General features: G+C 63.9%; 1 protein-coding gene across 2 annotated transcripts; it reads right to left on the reverse strand.

Annotated features, from left to right (window-relative positions):
• Nucleotides 1-5,140: 5,140 nt before the first annotated feature.
• On the reverse strand, nt 5,141-19,706 carry EFNA2 (ephrin A2). Of its 2 annotated transcripts, XM_037018029.2 has the most exons (4): nt 19,425-19,681; nt 10,814-11,124; nt 9,286-9,351; nt 7,495-8,723 (listed from the first exon to the last, which is right to left on the reverse strand). In XM_037018029.2, the coding sequence occupies exons 1-4, from the start codon at nt 19,556-19,558 to the stop codon at nt 8,602-8,604; spliced, it is 633 nt and encodes a 210-aa protein (XP_036873924.1). In that variant the 5' UTR covers nt 19,559-19,681; the 3' UTR covers nt 7,495-8,601. The 2 variants fall into 2 exon arrangements, with proteins under 2 accessions (XP_036873923.1, XP_036873924.1); XM_037018028.2 differs by lacking the exons at nt 7,495-8,723; nt 9,286-9,351; nt 10,814-11,124 and adding an exon at nt 5,141-5,934 and having other exon boundaries at nt 19,425-19,706.
• Between the last annotated feature and the right edge of the window lie 1,899 nt (nt 19,707-21,605).

Consider the following 21,605-nt stretch of genomic DNA (forward strand, 5'->3'; position numbering starts at 1 on the left):
CACCCTACGCCTGGCCCCCGGCTCCCTGTGGCTGGGGCTCCTCTGCCCGCAGTGGGAGGCCCAGCTGGGAAAGCTGTCTTTAAGCCAGTGGGAGCCTGGGGACCCCAGGGGAGGGGGGCCAGGCAAGGGTCTCCTGGGGCCTGCACAGAGGGCACACCAGGCCATGTACCCTGCAGCCGTCCCTGCTCCAGAGGGGTACATGGAGGCACAGCGCCCATTAAACCCAGATGTTCTCAGGACTGCGGGCCTCTGACATGGGCCACACTTCCCTCGCATTTCCTATCCTGAGGCTCAGAGCAGTTGCTCAACGGTGTTGTCACCCAGCCTAGTGGCAGGGCCCCACCCCACCTGGGGCCCAGGGGCTTCCGAGGGCTCTGCCTGCCCCCAGCGCCTCCTGTGGGCCTCTGCGGGGTGGTGAGCAGACACGTGGGCAAAAGGGCAGCCATGCCCCATGGAGCCCCCGAGACCCTGACCCGGAAGCCTCCCTCGGCGCCCAGGGCACAGGGCGCACCCCAGCCCAGCGCTCAGGGCCCTTCCCAGGAGGGCCTCAACCCAGGATTATGGGGCTGGGGTCAGGGGTCAACAGCATTTGCCGCAGCCCCATTCAAGCTGAGAGCAGATCTGTTCTCCCTGCCACCTTGAATTTTCTGCACAAAGGCTCCACAGAGTGACAGCGCAGAGGGCCGAGCGGGCACCCTGGGAAAGTCCTGGGAGGGTCTCTGCTCCTCCCACTGCCTCTGCCCACACAGCCCCCTGCAGGCCTCAAACGGTGGCGGGTGTCCCCGCGCTGCAGATGGGGAAACCGAGTCAGGAGAGGGGCAGGACACCGCTAGGAGGGTCTAGGGTGTCTTGTGCCGCCTCCACCAGGTAGGTGCCGCAGCTGAGCGCCAGGGTGGGGCAGAGCCCTGTAGTCCTGGAGGTGGGGAGGGGCGGGCGAGCCAGGCCAGGCTGCAGGCAAAGGCGGGCCAGGGGCCCATGGGCGCGTTCCGCTAGTCAGCCCGGTTCCACTTGAGTCCACCCTAGACAGGCCAGAATAATCCCTCCCATGACCTCCGCTGGGCCGTGACGGCTTGAAGGGGCCCAGGGGGCCTGACGGCCAGGCGGCGGGAGCCCGAAGCCTAGCCTTCTGACCCCCCAGGGCTGGGAACTGCTCTGGGTCATCACCAGTGGCACAATGGGGAAACCGAGTGATGGTGAGCGCACCCATCCTCCCACACCGCACAACCCAGTGAGGCCCGGGCCCTGGCTCGGCCTCCCTGGGGCCTCCCCACCCCCCGCCGGCCGCACAGACCTGGAACCCGGCTGAGTCACAGGAATCACTCGCCTCCTGGTCATCCCCTGGCATCTAGGTGGCAGGCACACACGGGTGGCTGGACCACAGCCAGGCCAGGGGCCCAGCGGCTGTGCCCAAGCCCCACAGAAAAGGCCGTGTGCCTTGTGCCTCAGTCTCCCTGCTGCCAGGGCCTCTGAGCTCCACTGGATGGGGGGCCTGCAGGGCACATTACTCCTCATCAAGCACCTGGGTGCCCGGAAGGATTTCCAGGTGGAGGCCTGACGGGGAGGGGAGTCCTGGGCTGTGAAGGCCACTGGGGCCCGGGAGGGTGGAGGGCCCAGCCGGGGAGGCTGAGCCCCCTAGGGAAGTGGCCTTTGGAGTCAAGGCTCCCCTGGCATATTCTGGGGGAGAGGCCAGGGCCGCCTGGGCTGAAGACCCTCCCGTGGCTCCCTGTCACCCGGAAGGAACGAAGAAACCCGTCCAACCTCTCCAGCTCGGCCCCTGGGCCTTTGATCAGCAGGACCCTCCACCAGGGGTGGGGGGTGGGGGCCCCTGGAACGCTGGGTGGGAAGTGTGGGCACAGCCTCCCTCCTGGCCAGGGAGCCAGAGCTCTTTGGCAGCTTCCAGGGCAAAGACACCCATCTCTGAGTTCCATCTTTCAGACCCACCATGGCCGCTTGCCACCTGTAGGAAGATCGTCCCAGCTGTGTGGCACCAGGTGGGGAGGATCCAGGTGGGACATGCCTGTGGTGCTGTGGGAAGCCCTGGGAGGGGCCCCTTCACTGGGTCTAGGCTTATCTGGGCCTCAGTGTCCGCAGCTGTGAAATGGGCGCTGGCTTCTGCAGAGGAAGACCTCTCTTCCCCTGCCCCAATCCCCAGGGACCACTCCCCGGACCCTCCACGGGCCCTGCTCTGCTAATCCACCAGCCCGTCTGTGCGCCTCGGTTTCCCCTCCCAGAGGCCTAATCCCTGGATTGTCAGAGGCCGGTTTTACATACATTTAGAGGCTTTTCATAATAGATTTACTGGGCTCCAGGATGGCCCTCGCCAGCGATTAGCTGCTGCTTAATTGAATACTCCCTCCCAACCCGGTCTGCCCTCTCAGTGGGGCTGGTGGCAGGGGAGGGAAGGGGTCAGGGAGGACCCACAGCTGCGTGGGCCCCATGGGGGCCTCCCCATGTGTTCGAATGGGGTCTCCTGGCCTCCAGCACAACTGGGGGCTGCCGGGGCGAATGAGGATGGTCTGTCAAGGACCCCAGCCTGCAAAGGGCCAAGGAGGACTCCGGCTTGCTCTGTCCACGCCTGAGGCCCGGGCAGCATGGTCTCCCTGCTCAGGTGGGGACGCAGGACTCACCGGGGGGCACCAGCCCACAAGCTGGCCTCACTCAGCCCGGGCCTGTGGCACCAGGTCTTGGGCTCCCACCCTGAGGCTCGGAATTTGGGTCCTGAAGCCCAGATCTGACTCCCTGACCTGCTAAGCATCTCCCAGGTCCCCAGAAGGCTTCAGGGGTGCCAGAACATTCAAGATAGAGTGGGGGACAGTGGGGGGCCGAGAGCCGATGATGTGTCCCCCACCCCCCACCCCCCAGCCATTGCTGCCGTGTCCCCAACCGGGCGACTTAATTCTGCCTGTCACCGGGATGTGGGCCGGGTTTATTTATCTGCTGTATATATGTATTTTAATTTAAAGATCTGCCAACCAGCACAGCCGATTCCTGCGGTGTCCCCGCTGCCCCCCCTCAGCCGAGAGAGGCTGTTCTCCACCATCCCCCAGGAGTGAACGCCAGAGAATGAGGCCAGTGCCGCCAACCTAGCCCAGCTGTTGAGAAAGAGCACTTGATTTGGAGTCCACACCGAAAACACTTCTTCAGTCATTCAAGAAACAAGAGCTGTGGGAGGCTGACTGTGCCAGGCACTGGGGCCGAAGCAGGGGGGAAAACCAAAGACTTGTGGGGCTCACCCTGTAGGTTATGAGCTCCCAGCCGTGTGCCACCCCAGCACCATTTTCTTCCAGATGAGCAAGCAGGAGGCCCTCCTGTCCCCACAGTGGGAGGCAGGGCAGGGGTGGTGCCAGAACCTGGGTTTCTCTGATGCCTGCAGCCCTGCCCTTGGCCAGGGCTTGGCAACTAACTGCTCTGTGCCTCGGTTTCCCCTCCTGGCCTCGGAGCAGCTGGGACCGCTGGCTGGGCCGTGGGCGTGATGAACGGCGCTAATAACAGGTCCCCAGGTGTGCGGGGACTCCAGGGCTGTTGTCATTAACACTGCGGCCCGGAGGGGAGCGGGCATATTGCAAGCTGTAACTCTGGCATGCTGGCAGGCGGCGGGGCGGTGGGGTGCAGAGGGGCGGTGAGCTCCACGGCCAGCACTGGCTGGCATTGCTACCAGGGCCCTTTCGGGGCGCCCTCACAAGACAATGACAGTTCTAAGATTTTCTGTTTAACAACACACACGGACCGTCCAGCCACCGAGCCCAAGGGAACAGGCCCTGGTGGACTGGCAGAGGGGGTAGACACCTGCATGGGGAGGCCCAACCCGGGGGACCGGGGTCTGGTGTTGACAAACTGTGTCCCCACCTATGTCATGTTCCAGGCCTTTTCTTCAGGGGGCCTCCCGCACAGTGCCCAGGGGCCCAGGGTGCCAGCCTTAAGCACTTAGCTGGCACACTGGGGTGTGGTAAGGGCTGGCTCTCCAGCTGTGTTGGTCAAGGGCCCTGGGGCTGGAACCCCCGCCTGACCGCCTCTTCCTCCCCCAGGACCCCCTTCCAGGACCCCGTGCCTGGGCTGTGCCTCAGTTTCCCACATTCACACAGGGGCAGCAAACAGGAGAGCCCACGGGATGCAGGCTGGGGGGCTGCGGCCACAGAGCAGCAGGGCTGGGGGATCCCATGGTCTCCTGGAGGCTTCTGGAACATCCTGGGCTCCCCTAAGCCCAGCTGCGTACGCCTCCGGATCCAGGGGGTGAGTCGGGGGCTGTCAGGCTGGCAGCCCCAAAGAGGGTCTCTCCCTCTCCTGGCCTCGGAGGGAGGGGTCTTGCCCCAGATGCCATGGGGCTTCTGGCTCCCGTAAGTGAGGGTAAGTTTGGAGACACGAGGCGGGTGTCTGCCCTGCCCCATCAGGGCACAGAGCCGGGGGGTCAGCTGCCTCCAGGACACCTCCTTGGGGCAGCCCCCACCCGGTCTACTCCTCCTTGGCCCCCAGTCCAGCCCCAAAGCCCCCTGTGGCTGTCCCTGCCCACCTCTGCTCAGCCTCCGAGGCCCCCCCACTCAGGCCATGCCCTGCCCACCCCAGCCTCTGTGAAGTCTGGGCCAAAAATGCCTGAACCACCCCTCAGGCTGGTGTGCCACCTGCCCTGTGCCAGGGCCTCCCCTGCACCACGCCAGACCCAGACCTAAAGGTCACCACCAGTACTGTCCTAACACAATCACTCTGGAGGGGAAATTGAAGATGGGGGGGCTCCAGCCCCTCCCCTGAGGTCTCTGCTCGGCCAGCTGCCACAGCCCAGATTCGGCCATGTAATTTCTGGTTTGTGTATCATCTCCTGGTGATTTTTGGCCCGGACAGCAACCTGGACCAGGGTCCCCGACACCACGGCCTCCACCCTTGGCCCCCAAGTCCCCCAAATACGGGGCCTGGAGGCTACCAGCGCAGCTACCCACTGCTTCCACCCCAACGCCGTGACAGGTGCTCACCAGATGCTCGCTGGGGCTGCTGACACTGACGAGCGAGCCACATTTCTTGCATGGTTGCCCCTTTTCTGACCATGCAGCTTCCATGTCAATCCATGTGCAACCTTCATTCAGTCATTCAGTCCACCGATGGGCATTTATTGAGCGCCTACTAGGTACCAGGCACATTCTGAGGACACAGTGAGACCAAGGCAGACAAAAATCCCTGCCCTGGGGGCGCTGACCATCTGGAGGAGGGCACAGACAAGAAACAGGATGAATGAGGTGAATTCAGGATATGCCTGCAGGGGACAAGATGTGCAAGAAAGAGGGAGGGGGAGATGGCATGCGTCAGGCAGAGGGCCCCAGTGCCTCAGAGGATGTCAGGGAGCCAGTGTCAGGGCGGCCATCAGCACTGAGGGCGAGGGGTGGGCCCCTGCATGGTGGTCCCGCGGCCAGAGGACAGAAGGGGCTGTAGGGGACCCCGTCCTGCGACCAGGACGGCCACGGTCTGAACCTGATAGGGCTGGAAGGGAGGGAAAGGGGCAGACACAGCTCCACCCTGGAGCCGCTGTCAATGTTGGGGATCCTCAGGGCGCCCTCCTGCCCGCCTCCCAAACCCCTGTGGCTGGCGCCAAGAGGGCAGTAACCAACTGTGGGAATGGGAAATGTTTTCCCTCTGGAATCTCTGGGCGGGAAAAGCTTTGCACGGGACCCACATACTGATGGCCGAGCACGGCAGGGTCTCAGCTGTGGGTGGGCAGGGTGAGGGGTCCCCGGCCCCCAGGAGCGAGCCAGCAGTCTGCACTTCAATGGTGGGCTCGGGCTGTACAGGGGTGCACACCAGCGTGAGGCTGCGCGGCTCCTCTGCACATGTGTGCACGCGCGTCTGTGCGTGTCGCAGGCAAGTTCAAAGGGAGACTCCAGACTGTGGGCCGGGCACTGGGTCCCACCGGTGACCAAGAAGAGCTGTCCCCGACCTCTGGGGACTCCCAGCCTGTGGGTGAGATGGACAAGTAAAGAATCAGATCAGACCGCGTGGGCTGTGGACCGAGGGAGACATCGGATCAGTGGTCTGTGGGAAGGGTTAACAGGCGGGGAGCAGCATGGAGCCCGGAGTGGGAGCAAAGGTCATTCTTTACTCACCTGTCCAAGGTCACCTTTTGTTAAAACTCTGTCTCAAGAAAAAATAGTCCTCATAATAATTAAGTGGACACAACCCAAGTATCCATAAACTAGTGAACAGATACACCCGTACACAGCGCATCACGCGGCCGGGAAAAGGAGCTGAGCCCTGCCACGCACCACACGTGGACGGGCCCTGAACACACGATGCTCGGTGAGAGCCAGACACATAGGCCACATGGCGTGACCCCATTTCTGAGACACGTCCACAGCAGGCGGGTCCACAGGCAGGATGTGGACTCGTGGGCGCTGGGGGCAGGGGCGGGGGCGGGGCTTCCTTTGGGGAGATGGAATGTTCTGGAACTGATAGTACCAAAAGCCACTGAACTGTACGCTGTAACAGGTAGATTGTATGGTATGTGGATTATATCTCAATAACTAACAAAAAAATAACAGCATCAAAGTCAGCTGCGAAGACCTCACCCCGTGACCCCTGTGTTTAACCCCTCTGGGTCCCTCGGTCCTCCTGGCTGGGGTGGAGTGCGGGCGAGGAGTCTGGGGGGCTCAGGATGCCTGGGGCCCTCTCTGCGGAGTGGGCATGCTGAGGGTCTCTCTCCGTGGTGCTCGGCTCAGTGTCAGCCTCCCTCCCACCCCGGGCGGGGCACACACAGGGGTCTTTGTGCCGCACAGGCCTCATTACAAGGCAGGCCCCGTCGCTGGGCCCGGCACTGCCGAATTAATTAGCGGAGAGCCTTCCCTCCTGGCTAACCGTGCCTGAGACGTGCAGGCCAGGCGGGTGTTGCCACGGCAGAGGAGCGGCTGGGGACCCCGGTGCCTTGGCCCCGCTGGGGGCTCGCTTCCCTCGCCTCCGTGGCTGGGCCTGGGGGAGGCTCCTGGCACCCCACCGCCCACTGGCACATGGCTGTTGCAGAGCCAGAAAGGGATTAAGAGATAACAGACCCCCCACCCTGGCCTGCAGCAGCTGGAGAAACCAAGTCACCGAGTGGCAGAGCCTGTCCGTGGAGATGTCACAGAATTTGGGGCTTGAGTACCTCCCTCCCCGCAAGCACTGACAAGGGGTCCAGCCTGGGGCCCGGGGATTCCTCCATGCCAGGAGCGTGGGATGGACCTGTAATAAGCCCCTGCCGAGTCCTCCTGGCAGGGAAGCTTGTTCCCATTTCTCAGAGGGGGACGCTGAGGCCCATGGGTGGCAACAAAGGATACACAACATCCATAAAATGCCCATTCCAGGGTCCGGCCCCCAAAGGATGCACAGAACCAAAGAGCCGATCGTGATGGTCCCCAGACATTCCTCGCTGACACCCCACCCTGGCCGATTCCAGACTCAACTCCAAATCAGTAGCTCGGCGCACTCCTCCGGCTGGGGCCAGAGGCCCCCACACAGATGCACAACCTTGAGATTCACGCTCATTTTATTATAAAAAAATACAGAATCAAAGTTGCTCGTGATGGGAGTGGGGAGGCCCGTCACCAGCTCCAGGCGTAGCAACACCGCCCACCCACACTTATCCCTACAGAAGCGCCCCACCAGGCGTGCCAGCCAGCCCCCCGGCAGCCGCACACGATATATATTTATATATAATATATATAAAACACAGATCGGGAAGGCGGGTAGAAATATGAAACCTGTACAAATGCGCTGTTCACTTCATTGAAGTGTCTGGGGAGGGGTCTCTTTTTGGCCACCACCTGCCCTCCCCCCCGTTTTGTTTTGTCCTGTTTTCTTTTTTCTTATAAACGTGATCAGGTCACGGAGTAGAGGGAAGGGACTCCGACAGACAATGAGCTTATTGCAAAGTGCAGCTTCTACTCTAAAAGTCCAGCCCACCCCCCCACCAAAATAAAAGCCACCCCCGAGGAAGGGGTGAGGAAATAAGTGACTCCCCAGGCCGTCCGCGGGAGTCTGGTGAGAGTTGATCACAGTATATGTTCGCCGGCTCTATTTACAGAAATGTAACATCTTCTGGCCTCGGGGGCGACCGTGCGGGGCTGGTGGGACACGGCAGTGCCAAGGTGGTTTCTAAGACGTGGGTGCTGTGAGGTGACACACCGTGGGGCCGAGGGCGCAGGGGTCTGCTGGAGCCAGGACCCAACAAATGGAGTGGCCAAACCAGGGGTCCTCCACCCCCTACCCCCCAGGGGGCTGGAGACCCCCGCCCCACCCACCGTCCATTCTGTTTCCTTCCCAAGGTCGCCGGGAACAGCAAGGAATAAATTAAATTAAAAACTCAAGTCTTTCTGATCCAACCATGAAAAATACACTTAAAAAAAAAAACTCTCCCAGAGGTTCTCAGATTCTCCAGCGCCCCTGGACCGGACGGCTCGGCCAGCAGCTGTGCCAACATGGGCCCACAGGCACTGGGGGTCCTCGGTGGCCAGCCATGCCTGGGGTGGGTCCTGGGGTGGGCGGAAGGCCCCTGGCCCCGCAGGGGCAGCACCAGTTGTGGGAGAAACGGCGTCTCTATTTGGTCTCGGAGGCGGGGTGGTCCGGGTGGGTCAGCGTCCTGCGGGGTGGGGACTAGGAGCCCAGGAGCACGCACAGCATGGGGACAGTGCCCAGGAGGAGCTGGCAGCCGCCCAGGCCACTGCATGAGTTATTGCTGGTGAAGATGGGCTCGGGAGCCTCGTACAGGGTCTCGTCTGGGGGGACACAGAGGCAGCATGGTCAGAGGTGGCCCAGACCCCCATCCCCAACTGGCCGCACGTCCGCTCCCCTCTGTTTCCTGGGGCACCGCAACCTGGCACTGTTAACGGGCTCCACCTTAGCCGCACCTCCCGGCCCCGGAAATTTCTATCCATCTTGGCTGGGGCTGTGCCTCCAGCGCAGAGTGTGGCAGACCTAGGCACCCAATAAATGGGTGCCTGGGGCCCGGGAGCCCCCTCTTCACCTGGCCATGGCCTTTCAAGAGCTCAGGATAGAGGCCCTCTGTCCTCGGTGGGGCACCCCCCTGGCGCCCTCTCTCGGAGGCAGGAGGCCTGGCCACGGACTCCCCTTCATTCTGGAAGCCCTGAGACCATGTCCTGGTCTGCAGATGGGGAACCTGAGGCTCAGGGGCAGGACCTGCCCCAGCCTTCGCTGAGGCTGTGGGGCTCCCATGGCTGTGCTGTGACCACCCTCTGACTGCTGACCAATCAGTGGATTCTGTGGGTTCGGAACAAAGCGGTTGGGGGCCTGGACCCTGCAGGACCCCCAGGCACTTACTGGTTGGTCGGACATAAACCTTCAGCCGCAGGCAGGGCCGGTCCACAACATTGGGTGGCGTGGCAGCTAGGAGGAGGGGAGGGAGGTCAGTGAGGCGGGGGGGTCTCAGCGCCCAAGACCTCCTAGGGCTGCACCCCCTTTCCTACACCAGTGACTCAACCCTGCCCCAGGTCGGGGAAAGCCACCCATACAACTGCTACTCATACATCAAAGCCCCAGAGGCAATGCCCCCTATTTCCACATCCACTCCTTCCTTTGCTGAACCCTAACTCCAGAGACTGGGGGTGTCTGTGTCCAACTCCATCTCACCCCAGGGCGGCACAGGGCAATGTTCAAAGGTGATGAATAAAAAATACATTTGTTTTCAACTGATCAGCAAAAAAAAAATGGAATGATTGATCTGAGATCAAAAACCTGCTTCTCTGGGTGCCTGTTGGCAAGTCATTCCCTACCTGGGCCTCATCTGGCACACAGTAGGTGCTTCGGAAATGATTATTTCCATCTGAGAGGGAGGCAGCTTTCCCCTGTCACCCAAATAGGGCTGTGGAGGGGCAGGTGGGGCACCACAGAGCCAGCCCGGGTCAGGAGGGAGGCTCAGGGCCCGGGATGGGGGCGGGGAGGAGGCCCGGAGCGCAGCGCAGGCGTGGACACCCGCCGTGCCACGTGCGCGGTCACAGGACCACACGGCTGCCGCCCGGCCTGTCCTCACCTGCCCTCTCGGCAGCCGCCGTCTCTGCCTGCGCCCCCAGAAGCCCCTCACACTGGGGGATAGAGATAAAAACCGCACGTAATAAAAAAAAAATTTGTCACAGAGATAGGACGAATAATTACAATAATTATCTTATGAAACTCCCGTCTTGGAAAGAAAAATGTAATTTTTCTTATATTACGGGGATTTAAACACCTTCTTGCCTCCTCCCCCACCTTCTTTTTCCCTGAATTAAAAGGGAAAAAAATCCAAATAGAGCAGAAGGGAGGAAATGGAGCCTCTGTCGCGTTTAATTTGACACAGTGGGAGCTGGAGTCGGGGGGCACACCCACTCTCCACCTGGCCTCCCACCACCCCGAGGCGCTGAGAATCGGGGTGCCCCACCATCCGGCAGAGTCTCAGGGCCTCTGCAGAGGCATGGAGTCTAGTGCCCAAGACTCCATCTCGCTGGGGGCAGTGCCCGGCCCTGCCCATGCCTCCCCACCGCCACCAGATTCCCTCTTGCCTCGGGTGCCCGCCTGCCCGCCCCAGGGCGGTGGGGGGTGGGCACTCCTGGTCTCAGGGTGGGACAGGCCGACTGCGGGGCCACTGGGATAGACAGGCTGGGGTGGGGGTCTCAGCCCTGCTCTGGGCCTGTTTACCCGTCTGCAAAATGGGGACTTGACAGCGGGGCCTCGGGGAACAAGTTGGGAGGGTGGTGAGAAAACCCAAGGGCTCGGTCGCCGGACGCAGGCCAGTGCCAGCCCGGGACATGCCCTGGCCCCCTCCTCTGCCCACCCCTAGCCCCCGGGCCCCCCCGCCCGGCCGGCGCACACGCACAGATGTAGTAGTACTCGTGGCCCGGGCGGAACTCGAAGCCGAGTGAGAAGGGCGTGAAGAGCTGGAACTTCTCGGAGAACTTGAGCGGCCCCCCGGGGGCCGCGGGCCGGTTGCACTCCCAGCGCTTGAAGCCGCGCTGCCGGTGGTCGCAGGACGCGTGGCCCTCGCCGTTGACCATGTACAGCACGTAGTGCTCCATGCGCTCGGCGGGCGGCGGCGGCGCCCCGTAGTGCGGGCAGTAGATGTCCAGGTAGTCGTTGATGCTCACCTCCACCGTGTAGCCCCCACCGCCCGCCGCGCCGGCGTGGAACCTGGGGGGTCAGCACGAGGGTCAGTGGGGCAGGGATGGAGGGAACGGGAAGGGGTCAGGGGGCAGTGCCCAGGTGAGCCGGACTGCAGGGTGGGCTCCCTGTCCACGGCCGTTCCAGGTGCCAGCCCACCCACGCCCCCCTGTCTGGCATCCCCCCAGGCCGGCCTGGAGCCCCGGCCCCACAGTGAAGGGGACACTGGGGGAGGGAGCAGTCGCATGCAAAGCAGGTGCCCGTGACTGGGAACCCCTAGCTCCCCGGCGCAGGCAAGACATCTGGGCCTCTCTGCGGGCACAGGCTGTTCCCCCCACCATGAAGCCCCTCTCCAAAACCCCACTCCGTTGGTGCCACAACCCCTCCTCCAGCCAGCCCCCCATGCTGCCCATCAGACGCAGACACCTTATTTTTCCTTCTGCAGATCTGCCTGCCAGGTGGGCCCAGGGCCGTGTGGGGACGCAGACCAGGCGTTCCGGCCCCTCTAGGACAAGCTGGGCCCCCTCCCCTCTCCTAGCCCCAGTTTCCCCACAGGATGCGGGCCTCCCCACTCAGTAGTTCTCTGGCTTTGACCCCACCACCCCCACCACCACGTGTGACCCCAGAGAGTCATCCTCCCCGAGGCCTCTGGAAACCAGCCATTGTCCCCCAACCTCCAGCTCACGCCCCCAGTTTCCCCCACCCCTGAGACCCTCCAAGCAACCCCTGGCCCTGAGGACCGCAGACTGCCACAGAGCCTGCGCCCTTCCCTCTGGGAGCCCTGCTGACAGCCTCATCTAGCGAGGAAGGTCGAAGGAGAGGCCACGGGCTCCTCTTCCCCCACTGCCTTGGGCTCACAGCCAGGAGCCCTTAGACGTCCAGGACAAGGCCCCCCAGCTCCCTGTCACGTAAACACGGCCCGGACCAAGGGGGGCACAAGGGGGCCTCCCCAGAGGGCCTTGTTAGCACATAAAAGTTTCCAGCCATGCAGGGGTGGGGAGCAGGTTCCCCCAGCCTGCCCCTCCCTGCTCCCTGCACAGGCCGGGAAACGGGGGCCCAGCAAGGCAGGGGCGTCAGGGAGGGTGCAGTCTGCTGGCATCCCAGTACCCGCCACTGCCTCTGCCCACCCTGCCAGCTGCCCCGGCCCACAGGAGGGGCACATGGCAGGGCCCCCATGCTGGGTGTGCTAATTGGCACAGCCGGCACCTGACGGGGCGGCTGGATCATCAGATGGCATCGGTTGGCGCCCCACTGCCCTGAGACTGCGCCAGGCAGGCAAGGGCTCCTGGGACCCCCCCCAGGCAGGAGACCCCACTCATGGCTCCCTGTCCGTCACTGGACAGCCAGCGGGGACTTCAGCCTGTGGCCAGGGCAAAGGCAGCAGAATTTGGGGGTCAGGGAGCCAGAGGGGGCAGATTCATGCCCGTCCCCTTCCCTGCAGAGGGAGTCAGCCCACCGTCGCAGAATGGGGAAGGTGTCTGCAGGGAGGCTGGGCAAGGGGGGTCCGCGGGGGGCTGTGGAACCAACTGCGCAGTTCCAGGTGCACACAGGTTTGGGCCCAGCAGGGGCTCCCCGCACATTCTTTGCTCAGAGCCTCAGCTTCTGACCCTGTGCCGTGGGGACGGTCCTCGGGGAGGACGGGAAACTCCAGCTGTGTGCACACAGATTTGGGGCAGCCCCAGGCTGGGCTGAGACCCTGATCCGTCCAGGACGTGCCCATCCCTTGGGCTGCCCCACAGCCGACTGGGCACAGGCATCTCATTGGCTGGCTGCATCCTCTGGCCCCTTGGACGGGATCGATGCCCAGGCGGCTCCAGGCTTTTCCAAATGCCATTTTTGCTCCTTCCCAGCCCAATTGATCAGCCGATCGATGCCATCCTCAGCTGAGCACCGGCTAGGGACTCACCCACGCCCAGGCTGGCCCAGTGTGGGAGGCCAAGAAAGGGGAGCCACGGGGCACAGGGGCCTGTCCCCCAACCCCAGCCCTCTCTGGCTCTGAGATTCTTGGGGACGCACACTCAGTCTGAAGGAGCCTGCTTTCTGCAGGGTCCTCCTCCACACGGGAGACCCTGGGAGGCGGGGTATCACCCCTTTCCCCTGGTCAGCCTCTGCCTGTGTCTCCCCCGTAAGGCCTGCTTTCCTGCCCAGCACTGGGCACCACCATCCTCCTCCTCTCCCATCTCAACTTCCGAAACACGTCAAGGATCCAGGCTGCCTTGCCAGCTCAGAGGCTGGACACCTGGGGCTCCAGCGGGCCAGCTGGGCTCCTGGCCTCCCAAAACTCAGATCTCAATTTTCTGAGAGTAAGTCAGACCCTCTGGTCACTGGAGCAAAACTCCCCACTAGCTCTGTAGCACCCAGAATAAACCAGACAGTCCTCCAGGCTCATGAGGTCCCCTAGTGTCCACCCCACCCCACCATCACCACCCTCAGCCTGGCTCTAGCCACCCCAGCTGCCACCCCAGGGCCTTTGCATATGCTGCTCCTGCTGCCTGGAATGCTGTTCCCCGCCTCCCCACCTCATCACCGATCTCGTTCTGACATGGCCACACCTTTATGCCCTCTGCCCTCTAGAGCCTTGGCCTCGCTCACCCCTTCCCCAGTGGCCAGTACCTGGCCCTGAACACAGCAGCACTCATCATGTGTTTGTTGATCGAACAAAGGCCAAGGATTTGAGATCTTTGAGGTGCTAGAGTCACAGGGAGCAGATGGAGCCCCACACACAGTGGGGCGAGGACCCCAGGCAGGCTGCTCCCAGAAGCTTCACCACGCAAGCTCTGGTCACCTAAGCGGGCCATTTTTTTCCCTTCGAGGCTCTAAAATAGCGACAGCCTTGCTGTGCTGGCATTCCAGGTTCCAAGTTGGTGGGAGAGCCTGGGACGGGTGCCTAGCCACTGCCCAGGCTGACGCCTGTGCAGGACAGGGGGGCCAGCCCCTGGGCCGAGCCTGGTGCTAGCAAAACAAACCTTTCATTTCCTCCACCAGCACAGAAGCCTGATATGCAGAGTCTCCTTGAGAGCTGCAGATAGGGATCGAAATTCTCACTAAGGGTTAATGACTGACTTGAGACCTGTTCCCAGTCAGAGGGCTGCACAGGCTTTCAGAGCCCTCCAGATTCCCCAGCACATCTGCTCGAGCTCTTGGTCAACGCGCTGCCCACGTCCCCGCCTCCAGGCAGTCCTCCAGCCCTGGGTGGACCCTTGCTGGTCAGGTCCCCCAGATATGCTCTCCTGCCCACCCCCACCCACAGCCCCATCTCCCGCCCGGCCTGCAGCCAATTAGCTCCAACTGGGCAACTGTCAAGCCATTAGACGCTAACAGCAAAGCAACTAATTAGGAGTCTCACCTGGGATAGGGGTGGAGGTGGGCCACACCTGGTCCCAGACTGGAAACTGAGGCAGGAGTGGGGCAGGTGGCACCCGTGGGTGGGTCACACCCGGTGGGTCTGCGATGCCACCTCTCAGCTCCGTGGTCTCAACCAATTCATGGCTCTCGGTAAAGGGACCAAGAGACCCCAGGAAGACCCCAGCAAAGAGGATGCCCAGGCCAGCTCCTGAGAGGGCAGCAGGGTCCCACCTTCCCTTGCAGCGAGGCCCCCAGGACCTCAGCAACCTGAGAAGGACATTTCCCCCTTCAGCCAGGGGCCTGGGCGGGACCTCAGTAAATTAGGGAAGGACCCCAAGCAGGTGCAGGATCACCCCAAGGACAATCGTGGGGGCAGGAGGTACACTGAGGCAGAGCCCCCAGATCCGAAGCAAGAGGGCAGGAGAGGTGGCAGATGGGGCCACAGAGTCAACCCCACCCCTGGGCTTCATCTGGGGTGCACAGTCTACAGGGTGCGCCTCTCTCAGTCACCCCACCCTCCCTCTGTGCCCACAATGCGTGCCGTGCCCCTGACTCTCCTGGGCTGGCCCCGGGCATGGCTGCTGCCTGGGGAAACGGTGATGCCCCATCGGCCCAACTTCCCTGGGGCCTCGGATGATTCACTTTTTCTGGGTCCAAGAAACAGAGGCACAAAGGGGAAGCCTACCCCATGGGGTGGGAGGATGGGGGTGCATGGCTGGGGTGGGGTGACTCGGCCCATATGGTGAACGGAGCCCCTCAAAGCCAAGACTCCCCTAACAGGGAGGTCCAGGCACGGCGGCCGAGCCTCCCACTCCAGCAAGGTCCAGGGAGTGCCAGGCCAGGGCTGGCTGGCCTCAGAGGTCACAGTCGGGTTGAGGTCAAAACAAAAACCCTGCTGGCCTCTGTGGTCGTGGGAGCCGAGCTTCCAGCTGTCGGGATGGGAGCCGCAGGCTGGGGACGCAGGGGTGGCCCTGTCTCTTCCCCGAGCATGGCCCACCCGGAGGGGACACAGCTAACCCTCCTTCTGGACCCATTTCCAAAAGAGAAGATCTCCCAAAGCAACACGATGGGGCACGGCCAGGCAGCAGCCCATCCCGGGGGAAGGGGGCGGCCGTCCCTGCAAAGACACAGCTGGCAGGGCAGGACACCCACTCCCGCAGTGGAACCGGCTGATGGAAGGAAACCGTCGGCCATGAAATCATGGCCTCCTAGCTCCCAAAATGTGGCTGCCGTCCTGGAGAAACCACCGACAATCCAGAGGGCTCCGTGGACCTCACAGAGATTTCTGCCAGGGGCCTGGGGCGGTCAGGCGGCCAGCCCCCACCCCGGCCCAGCTCCCAGACAGGTGGAGACCAGACCCCATGTGTCCCCCACCTGCGCCGGAGGCCCCAACACTGAGCCTTGGTTTCTCCACCTGCACAGTGAGGCCTCCAGGGGGGCTCTTGGTCAGGGGGAGGCTGGGACCAGGGGACACCTGCCCGCCCATCAGCCCCCAGGAAGCCACGGGCCCTGGCTTCAGACCCTTCAGGACAAAAGAAGACCAGGCCCCCCACAGGGGGAGTCCCGGACTGCTCCCCACCCGGCACCACAGCTCCCCCTCTTTTTTGGGTGGGATCCTCCCTGCAGATTTGTGGGCCCGGTCCCAGAGGCCCGTCCTCTTGCCTGCAGGAGCTGCCTCAGTCTCCCCTCTCCAGGGGGGGCCTTTGGGCCCCCGGGATCATGCCCACACCTTGCCCGTCCACACCGGGCCCTGCCACCATCTGCCTAGCAGCACAGCACACCAGCCCCCGCTTCACGGAGGCGGCACTGGGGCACTGGACAGCCAAGCCACTCGCCCCAGGTCACGCGAGTTCTCTGAGATTCCCGAATCCGAGCCCAGGCCCCGACAGCCCCCCACACCCACCAGACCTCTCTCTCCAATCCCCCCAAGCCGGGTGGATGAGCTGCTTTCAAACAAAACAAAAACTCTCAAAGCATGGCATCACCCCCTTCAAAGCCAAGTACCCTGGGAGACCCAGCGAGGCCGGCAGGGACTGGGCCACCCGGCACCTCCACCGGGAGATCCTCCCCAGTCGCCATCTTCCTACCCGGTTCTTTGGGAGGGGAACTCGGCTACTGCCACTCAGGGGGCAAGCCTGAGAGGCTGGTTGGGGTAGGCTCCAAGCCCAGAGCCCCCCACCCCAGGCCGGCAGCTCGGGATCTGCTCGGGCTGCAGGTCCCCAATCAGGTGGAGGACCTCAGGGATGGCAGGCAGCCTGTATGGTGGGGGCTCCTGGGACACAGACCCGTACCCCTGCCGGAACCCAGTGGGCTGGGGCGGGGGCTGAGGCCCCGCAGATGTGCACCCCATGCAGACATGCTAGACACACGTGTGCATCACACACACACATATGCCCATGTGCCCCCACACAGCACATACGTTCCACACACAGGCATGCTCCTCCAAATACGGGCACGCATTCCATGCACAATCACGCGGACTCATGAGCACACATGCCAGGGCCAGGGCTGCTATGCACACATGCGTCACCCTACCACCAACACACATGTGCATGCGTGGACGCCTGCGTCTCGCAGACAAGAACCCAGAGTTGCACACAGTGATGTGTGCAGACACACCCTGCAGCCTGCAGCAACACAGCCCAGTACGCAGAGGTGCATGAGCCCTGGGCAGATGCATGGGCCGCCCCACATGAGGGCAGCAGCCCCCGGACCCCTGGCCCAGCCCAGCCCAGCCCCACCCACCCAGGGACAGGCCCAGAGACACCCGGTGGCCAGCCCAGGGGTGCCCAGCTCAGGCAGGGGCGGGTTGGACAGCCAGCTGGTGGGGGAGCCTGGCTGGCTGTATGCACCCTACACCAAAGGTGGAGGTGGGTGGGGGGTTCCCAAAGCAACGTCCGCCAGCCGTATGTGGGCAGGAATCCAGTGCACAGCAGGGGAATACAGTTTGGGAAGCAGCCGAGTACTTGCCACCTCGGTACAGGTACCAGGCCCAGCCAGTGAGAGTGGCTGGCCTCATGGCAGCACCTCAGTGCCTGCGGGTCCTCATGAGCACACCCGTGCCCGCAGCTCTTCTCTGCCTGTCTGCCCCCCGGGAGCGTGCCCAGCCCTGCTCTGGCCCCTCCTCACCGTGCCTTTGTGCACCCCTCTGGCAGGCACAGCCTGTTCCCACGTTTCCCCCGTCCCCTGCGTCTGCCAGCTACCAATCTCCGCTTCTACTCCGTCCATGTCTCTCCCAGCCCGGCCTGTCTCTCGTCTCTGCCCATGGGGCTGCCTCATGTTCCAGGCCTGCTCATCCAGCCTGCACCCTTCCCCCCGGGCCGCGGTCCCCAGGACTGTGCACCCCAGGAAATCTCCCCTCCCAGGTGCCCTGAGGCCCTGAGGCCTCACACTGCCCTCCTTTGGTGCCCGACACACACCCAGTCCCCAGGCCCTGGTCCAGCCATCTCTGAACGCCAAGCCTGACGGGTGCCCAGGCGGCCAAGGCTCACGGCAGCTGGTCAGACGAGGGCTGCTGGACCAGCAACAGGAGGTGCCCGAGTGACCAGCACAGCCAGGCACTGGGGAGCCGCCTCCTTCCCCTGGCTGGGATCCTGCCCACAGCCTTTTGGCAGGTGGGGCAGCCCCAGCCACCCCCATCTGTCCCCGTTCGAGGTTCCTTGCGTGTTTGGTTTGCTAGAACAAAGGACAGGCCACGCCGGGGACAGAGATTCTGGAGCTGAAACCGAAAACTCGGGCCGGGGGAGCGCTGCCCGCCGGGAAGAGCCTTCATCAGACCCGCATGTGGCTGGCGGGGCGGGCGTCGCAGGGGACCGGCTCCGCAGAGGCCCGGCGGTCCCTCCGCAGTCGGGGTCTCTTACCCTCGGTCCTGGGGTTGAGCCCACCACCGGGCAACTGAAGGCGGGGTGTGGGCGTGCTCCCTGCCTCCATGGCAGACACTGGCCACCCTTGTCCCAGGGCCTGCCTCAAAGACAGCCCTTTATGCAACTTTCTGCCAGAGGATCCCGGACAGCAGGGGGACTGCGGGGGGATGGCAGGGGACAGGGGGCCCCGGAGGGCAGTGAAAATGGAGAGAAAGTGACCTGAAGTCGAGGGGCAGGGAGTGGGCAGGCCGGTCGCCTCGGCCCCCGTGCGCAGCCCTGCCAGCCCCAGGGACACCGTGTGCCACTGACAGCTGGGACTGACCCCAAAGCGCAGTCTCCCACAGGACCCCCAGCCCACTCTGGCCTTCGAGACTGGGAAACGGCCCAGAGGTTTCTGCTGATGTCCAGAAAGTGGTCAGTCATCAGCAAACTTTTCTCGCTCCAACTAATGGGGGGGCCTCTGCTGCCCCCCCCCAAACTGTGCTCAGTGCGGGCGGGCAGGTGAGCGGGGCACCTTGGCTGGGCGTGGCAGGCTGGGCACCAGGCCCCCTGGGTCCCCCCCCCGGGGCTCTGCTCCACGCACCGTGACCTTGAGCCAGCTGCTCAGCCCCTCTGCGCCTCAGTTTCCCCATCAGCACCAGGACGACGAGAGTGCACGCTGCCCAGTGGCCACTTCTGGGGCTGACCCCAGCCCTTGGTGCCTCGGTCTCCCTGTCCACACAAAGCCAGGACCGGGGAACCCCTGCAGCCCAGGCAGCCAGGTGCAGAAGGGATGCTCCAACTTCCCCAAGTTCATCCGGGGACCCACTGGCAGGACGCGCCCACGGACCCCTTACCCCGGGGACCACAGTCCCCCACCTCGGGGCGCAGCTCAGGGCCAAGATTCCCGGGGATCCCCACCAACTCCAAAGCGGGCGCAGTCCCTGGAGAGTCGCGGCGATCGGGGGTGGGGAGGGACCCTCAGGTCCGGGGACGGGACTTCAGGGCTGCACGGCTTCTGCGGGCGCCGGAGGGGCTCCCCGAACTCCAGAGCGGCGGCGCCCGCGGGCAAGCAGGGAGCGAGTGCCCGGGTCCGCGCGGCAGCGGGGCGCCCGGCGGGCGGGAGGGGGGCGCCGCGCTCACCTGGGGTTGCTGCGGTTCCAGTACACGGCGTAGCGGTCCGAGTTGGCGCGGGCGGCGTCCTCGGCGCGCGCGGGGGGTGGCGGCCGCAGCAGGATTAGGAGCAGAGGCAGCAGCGGGCGGTGCGCGGGCGCCATGGCCCCGGTCCGGCCGCCGCGCTCTCCCGCCGCCGCCAGCCGTCTCCGCCTCCGCCGCCGCGCGGGAGGGAGGAGGGCGCGCCGCGCTTGGAGATCCCGCCGCCCCCGCCTGGGCGCGCGCGACCTCGGGCGCCGAGAAGCCAGGCGGCGGCGGGCGGGGCGGGGGTCGCCCCTGGCGCCTTGCCCCGCCGCGCGGACTTCGGAGCGCGGGCTGCGGCCGCCGCAGCCGCCGGGGAGGGGCCGGGGCTCCGGCCTTTGTCCCGCCCGAGAGCCGGGAGGGCCGCGGGCGCCCCCTCCTGCCGCGCCCCGGCCGCGGGGCTCCTGCGGCCGCCGCACCCCGCCAGCCCGTCCCAGAGCTCGTCGCTGGTCGGGCTGCCTGGTCCCCAGGGTCCTGCCCCGGGCACCTCCAACTCTGCGGGGCCCTGCGGGGTGCCGCACCCCACGAGGGTACCGGCGACGGTCTCTGCATCCATTCAGGCCACCAGCCTCCTACAGAGCCTAGCCCTGTGCGAGGAGCAGGAGACGCCGGCGTCCCCATCTTTCCCGGCGCATTCAAAGCAGACCCCGAAGTGCTACACCAGGCCCGGACAACTCCGTGCCTTCCCATTTGGCCTGGTGAAGAGTTTTGCCAGAGAGGCTGACCAACATCCAAAGTTCCCGTCTGCTAGTGCCTCCCTGGGGGTGCCCAGGGCAACGTCAACTAGCTGGGTCTGCACTTCCGCACCTAAGAAAGGGGACAGGGGTCCTGCGAGCAGCAGGTGCCTGACGTATGCTGAGCCTGAGCAGCTCAGGATGGGACCCCGGCCGACAACAGATAAGTCGGCCCTCAGGATCAGTCCAACGGGGAGAGGAGAATGGGAAGGGCGTTTGGGCGGAGGGCACAGCTTACACAGAGGCCCAGAGCACCTGACCTGTTCATGGAACTCACAGAGTGACCACTGCCCCTGGGGGGCTGGCTGCAGGAAAGGAACTGGGGGCTCTCCCTCCATTTCTGTCCTTGATCACAACACCGCCTCCTTCACCAAACACTGAGTTTATGAGGGTACACTGTCACCAAGTGCCATGCCGGTCACGTCTGGGTCTGTTTCGCTTGCCCAAGCCTACTGCTGGGTCCAGGAACTTCAAAGTCCGGGTGTGAGGCATCACTGAAACTCCCTGCACAACTTCAAGACCAGAGAGTGGTGAAGTGACCTCCACCAAGATGGTAGGGCAGATGGACTCGCCCCAGCCACACACCTCCGATATGCTGTGGGCATGTGCTACGCGTCCCCTGGGCACTTGCTGACCTTTTGCCAGGGCTGTACCAAGCTGGGACCCCTTCCCTTCCCTTCCTGTTAAAATTCTGCTCATCCTTCAAAGCCTGTCCCACCTGGTGCCCCACCACCACCACCACCATGAGGTTCACAGTCCTCTGCCCTCCAGGGAACTCAGCCCATCTATTCTGGGTGTTCTGGCTTCTGGGTCTTGTCCTCTGACCCAGTTGCAGGTACCTCAGTTCCACAGCTGGTCCAGATGGTTCCACGGAGGAGGGTGGGAACCTGCCCCCAGGTGGTGGCCTAGGCAGGCTCAGGAGGCCCAGAATGTCCCAAAGTCACCTGGCAGGGCCTTCAAACAGACTTTGGATGCCCCTAGGGCAAGGGCCTGGTGTCCCAGCAACAGAGGCCTGGCCCAGCCCGGTGTCCTGCCTGGCAAAGGGGGACCTTCTGGAAGCTGTCTCCACCTGAAGAGGAGAATCCCTCCTACTTTACGGGGGCTGGCGGTCGGGGCGGGGGTCTTTTCTGTCAAAGCCAGCAGGACTGGGAGCTGCTGGGGCTGGGGTGAGGGGCCGCCTCGGCGGCCTGGGGCCTGGCCGCTGGGTCGGCTCATTTGCATGCAGGGGCCACCAAAGCGGGAGCCGCCGAGGCAGTGCGGATTTGAGCAGAAGCTCCGTTTTCCTTGTGTTCTCCTCTCTCTCAAGGTCAGAGCCAGAGCAGGGACAGGAACAAAGGCGTGCGTCCCCCACTCAACCTCCCTGCGCCCGGCCCTGCGCCCGGCCACCGCTCCAGAG

This window comes from Manis javanica, chromosome 13 (genome assembly GCF_040802235.1).
Source record: "Manis javanica isolate MJ-LG chromosome 13, MJ_LKY, whole genome shotgun sequence".
Classification (NCBI taxonomy): domain Eukaryota; kingdom Metazoa; phylum Chordata; class Mammalia; order Pholidota; family Manidae; genus Manis; species Manis javanica.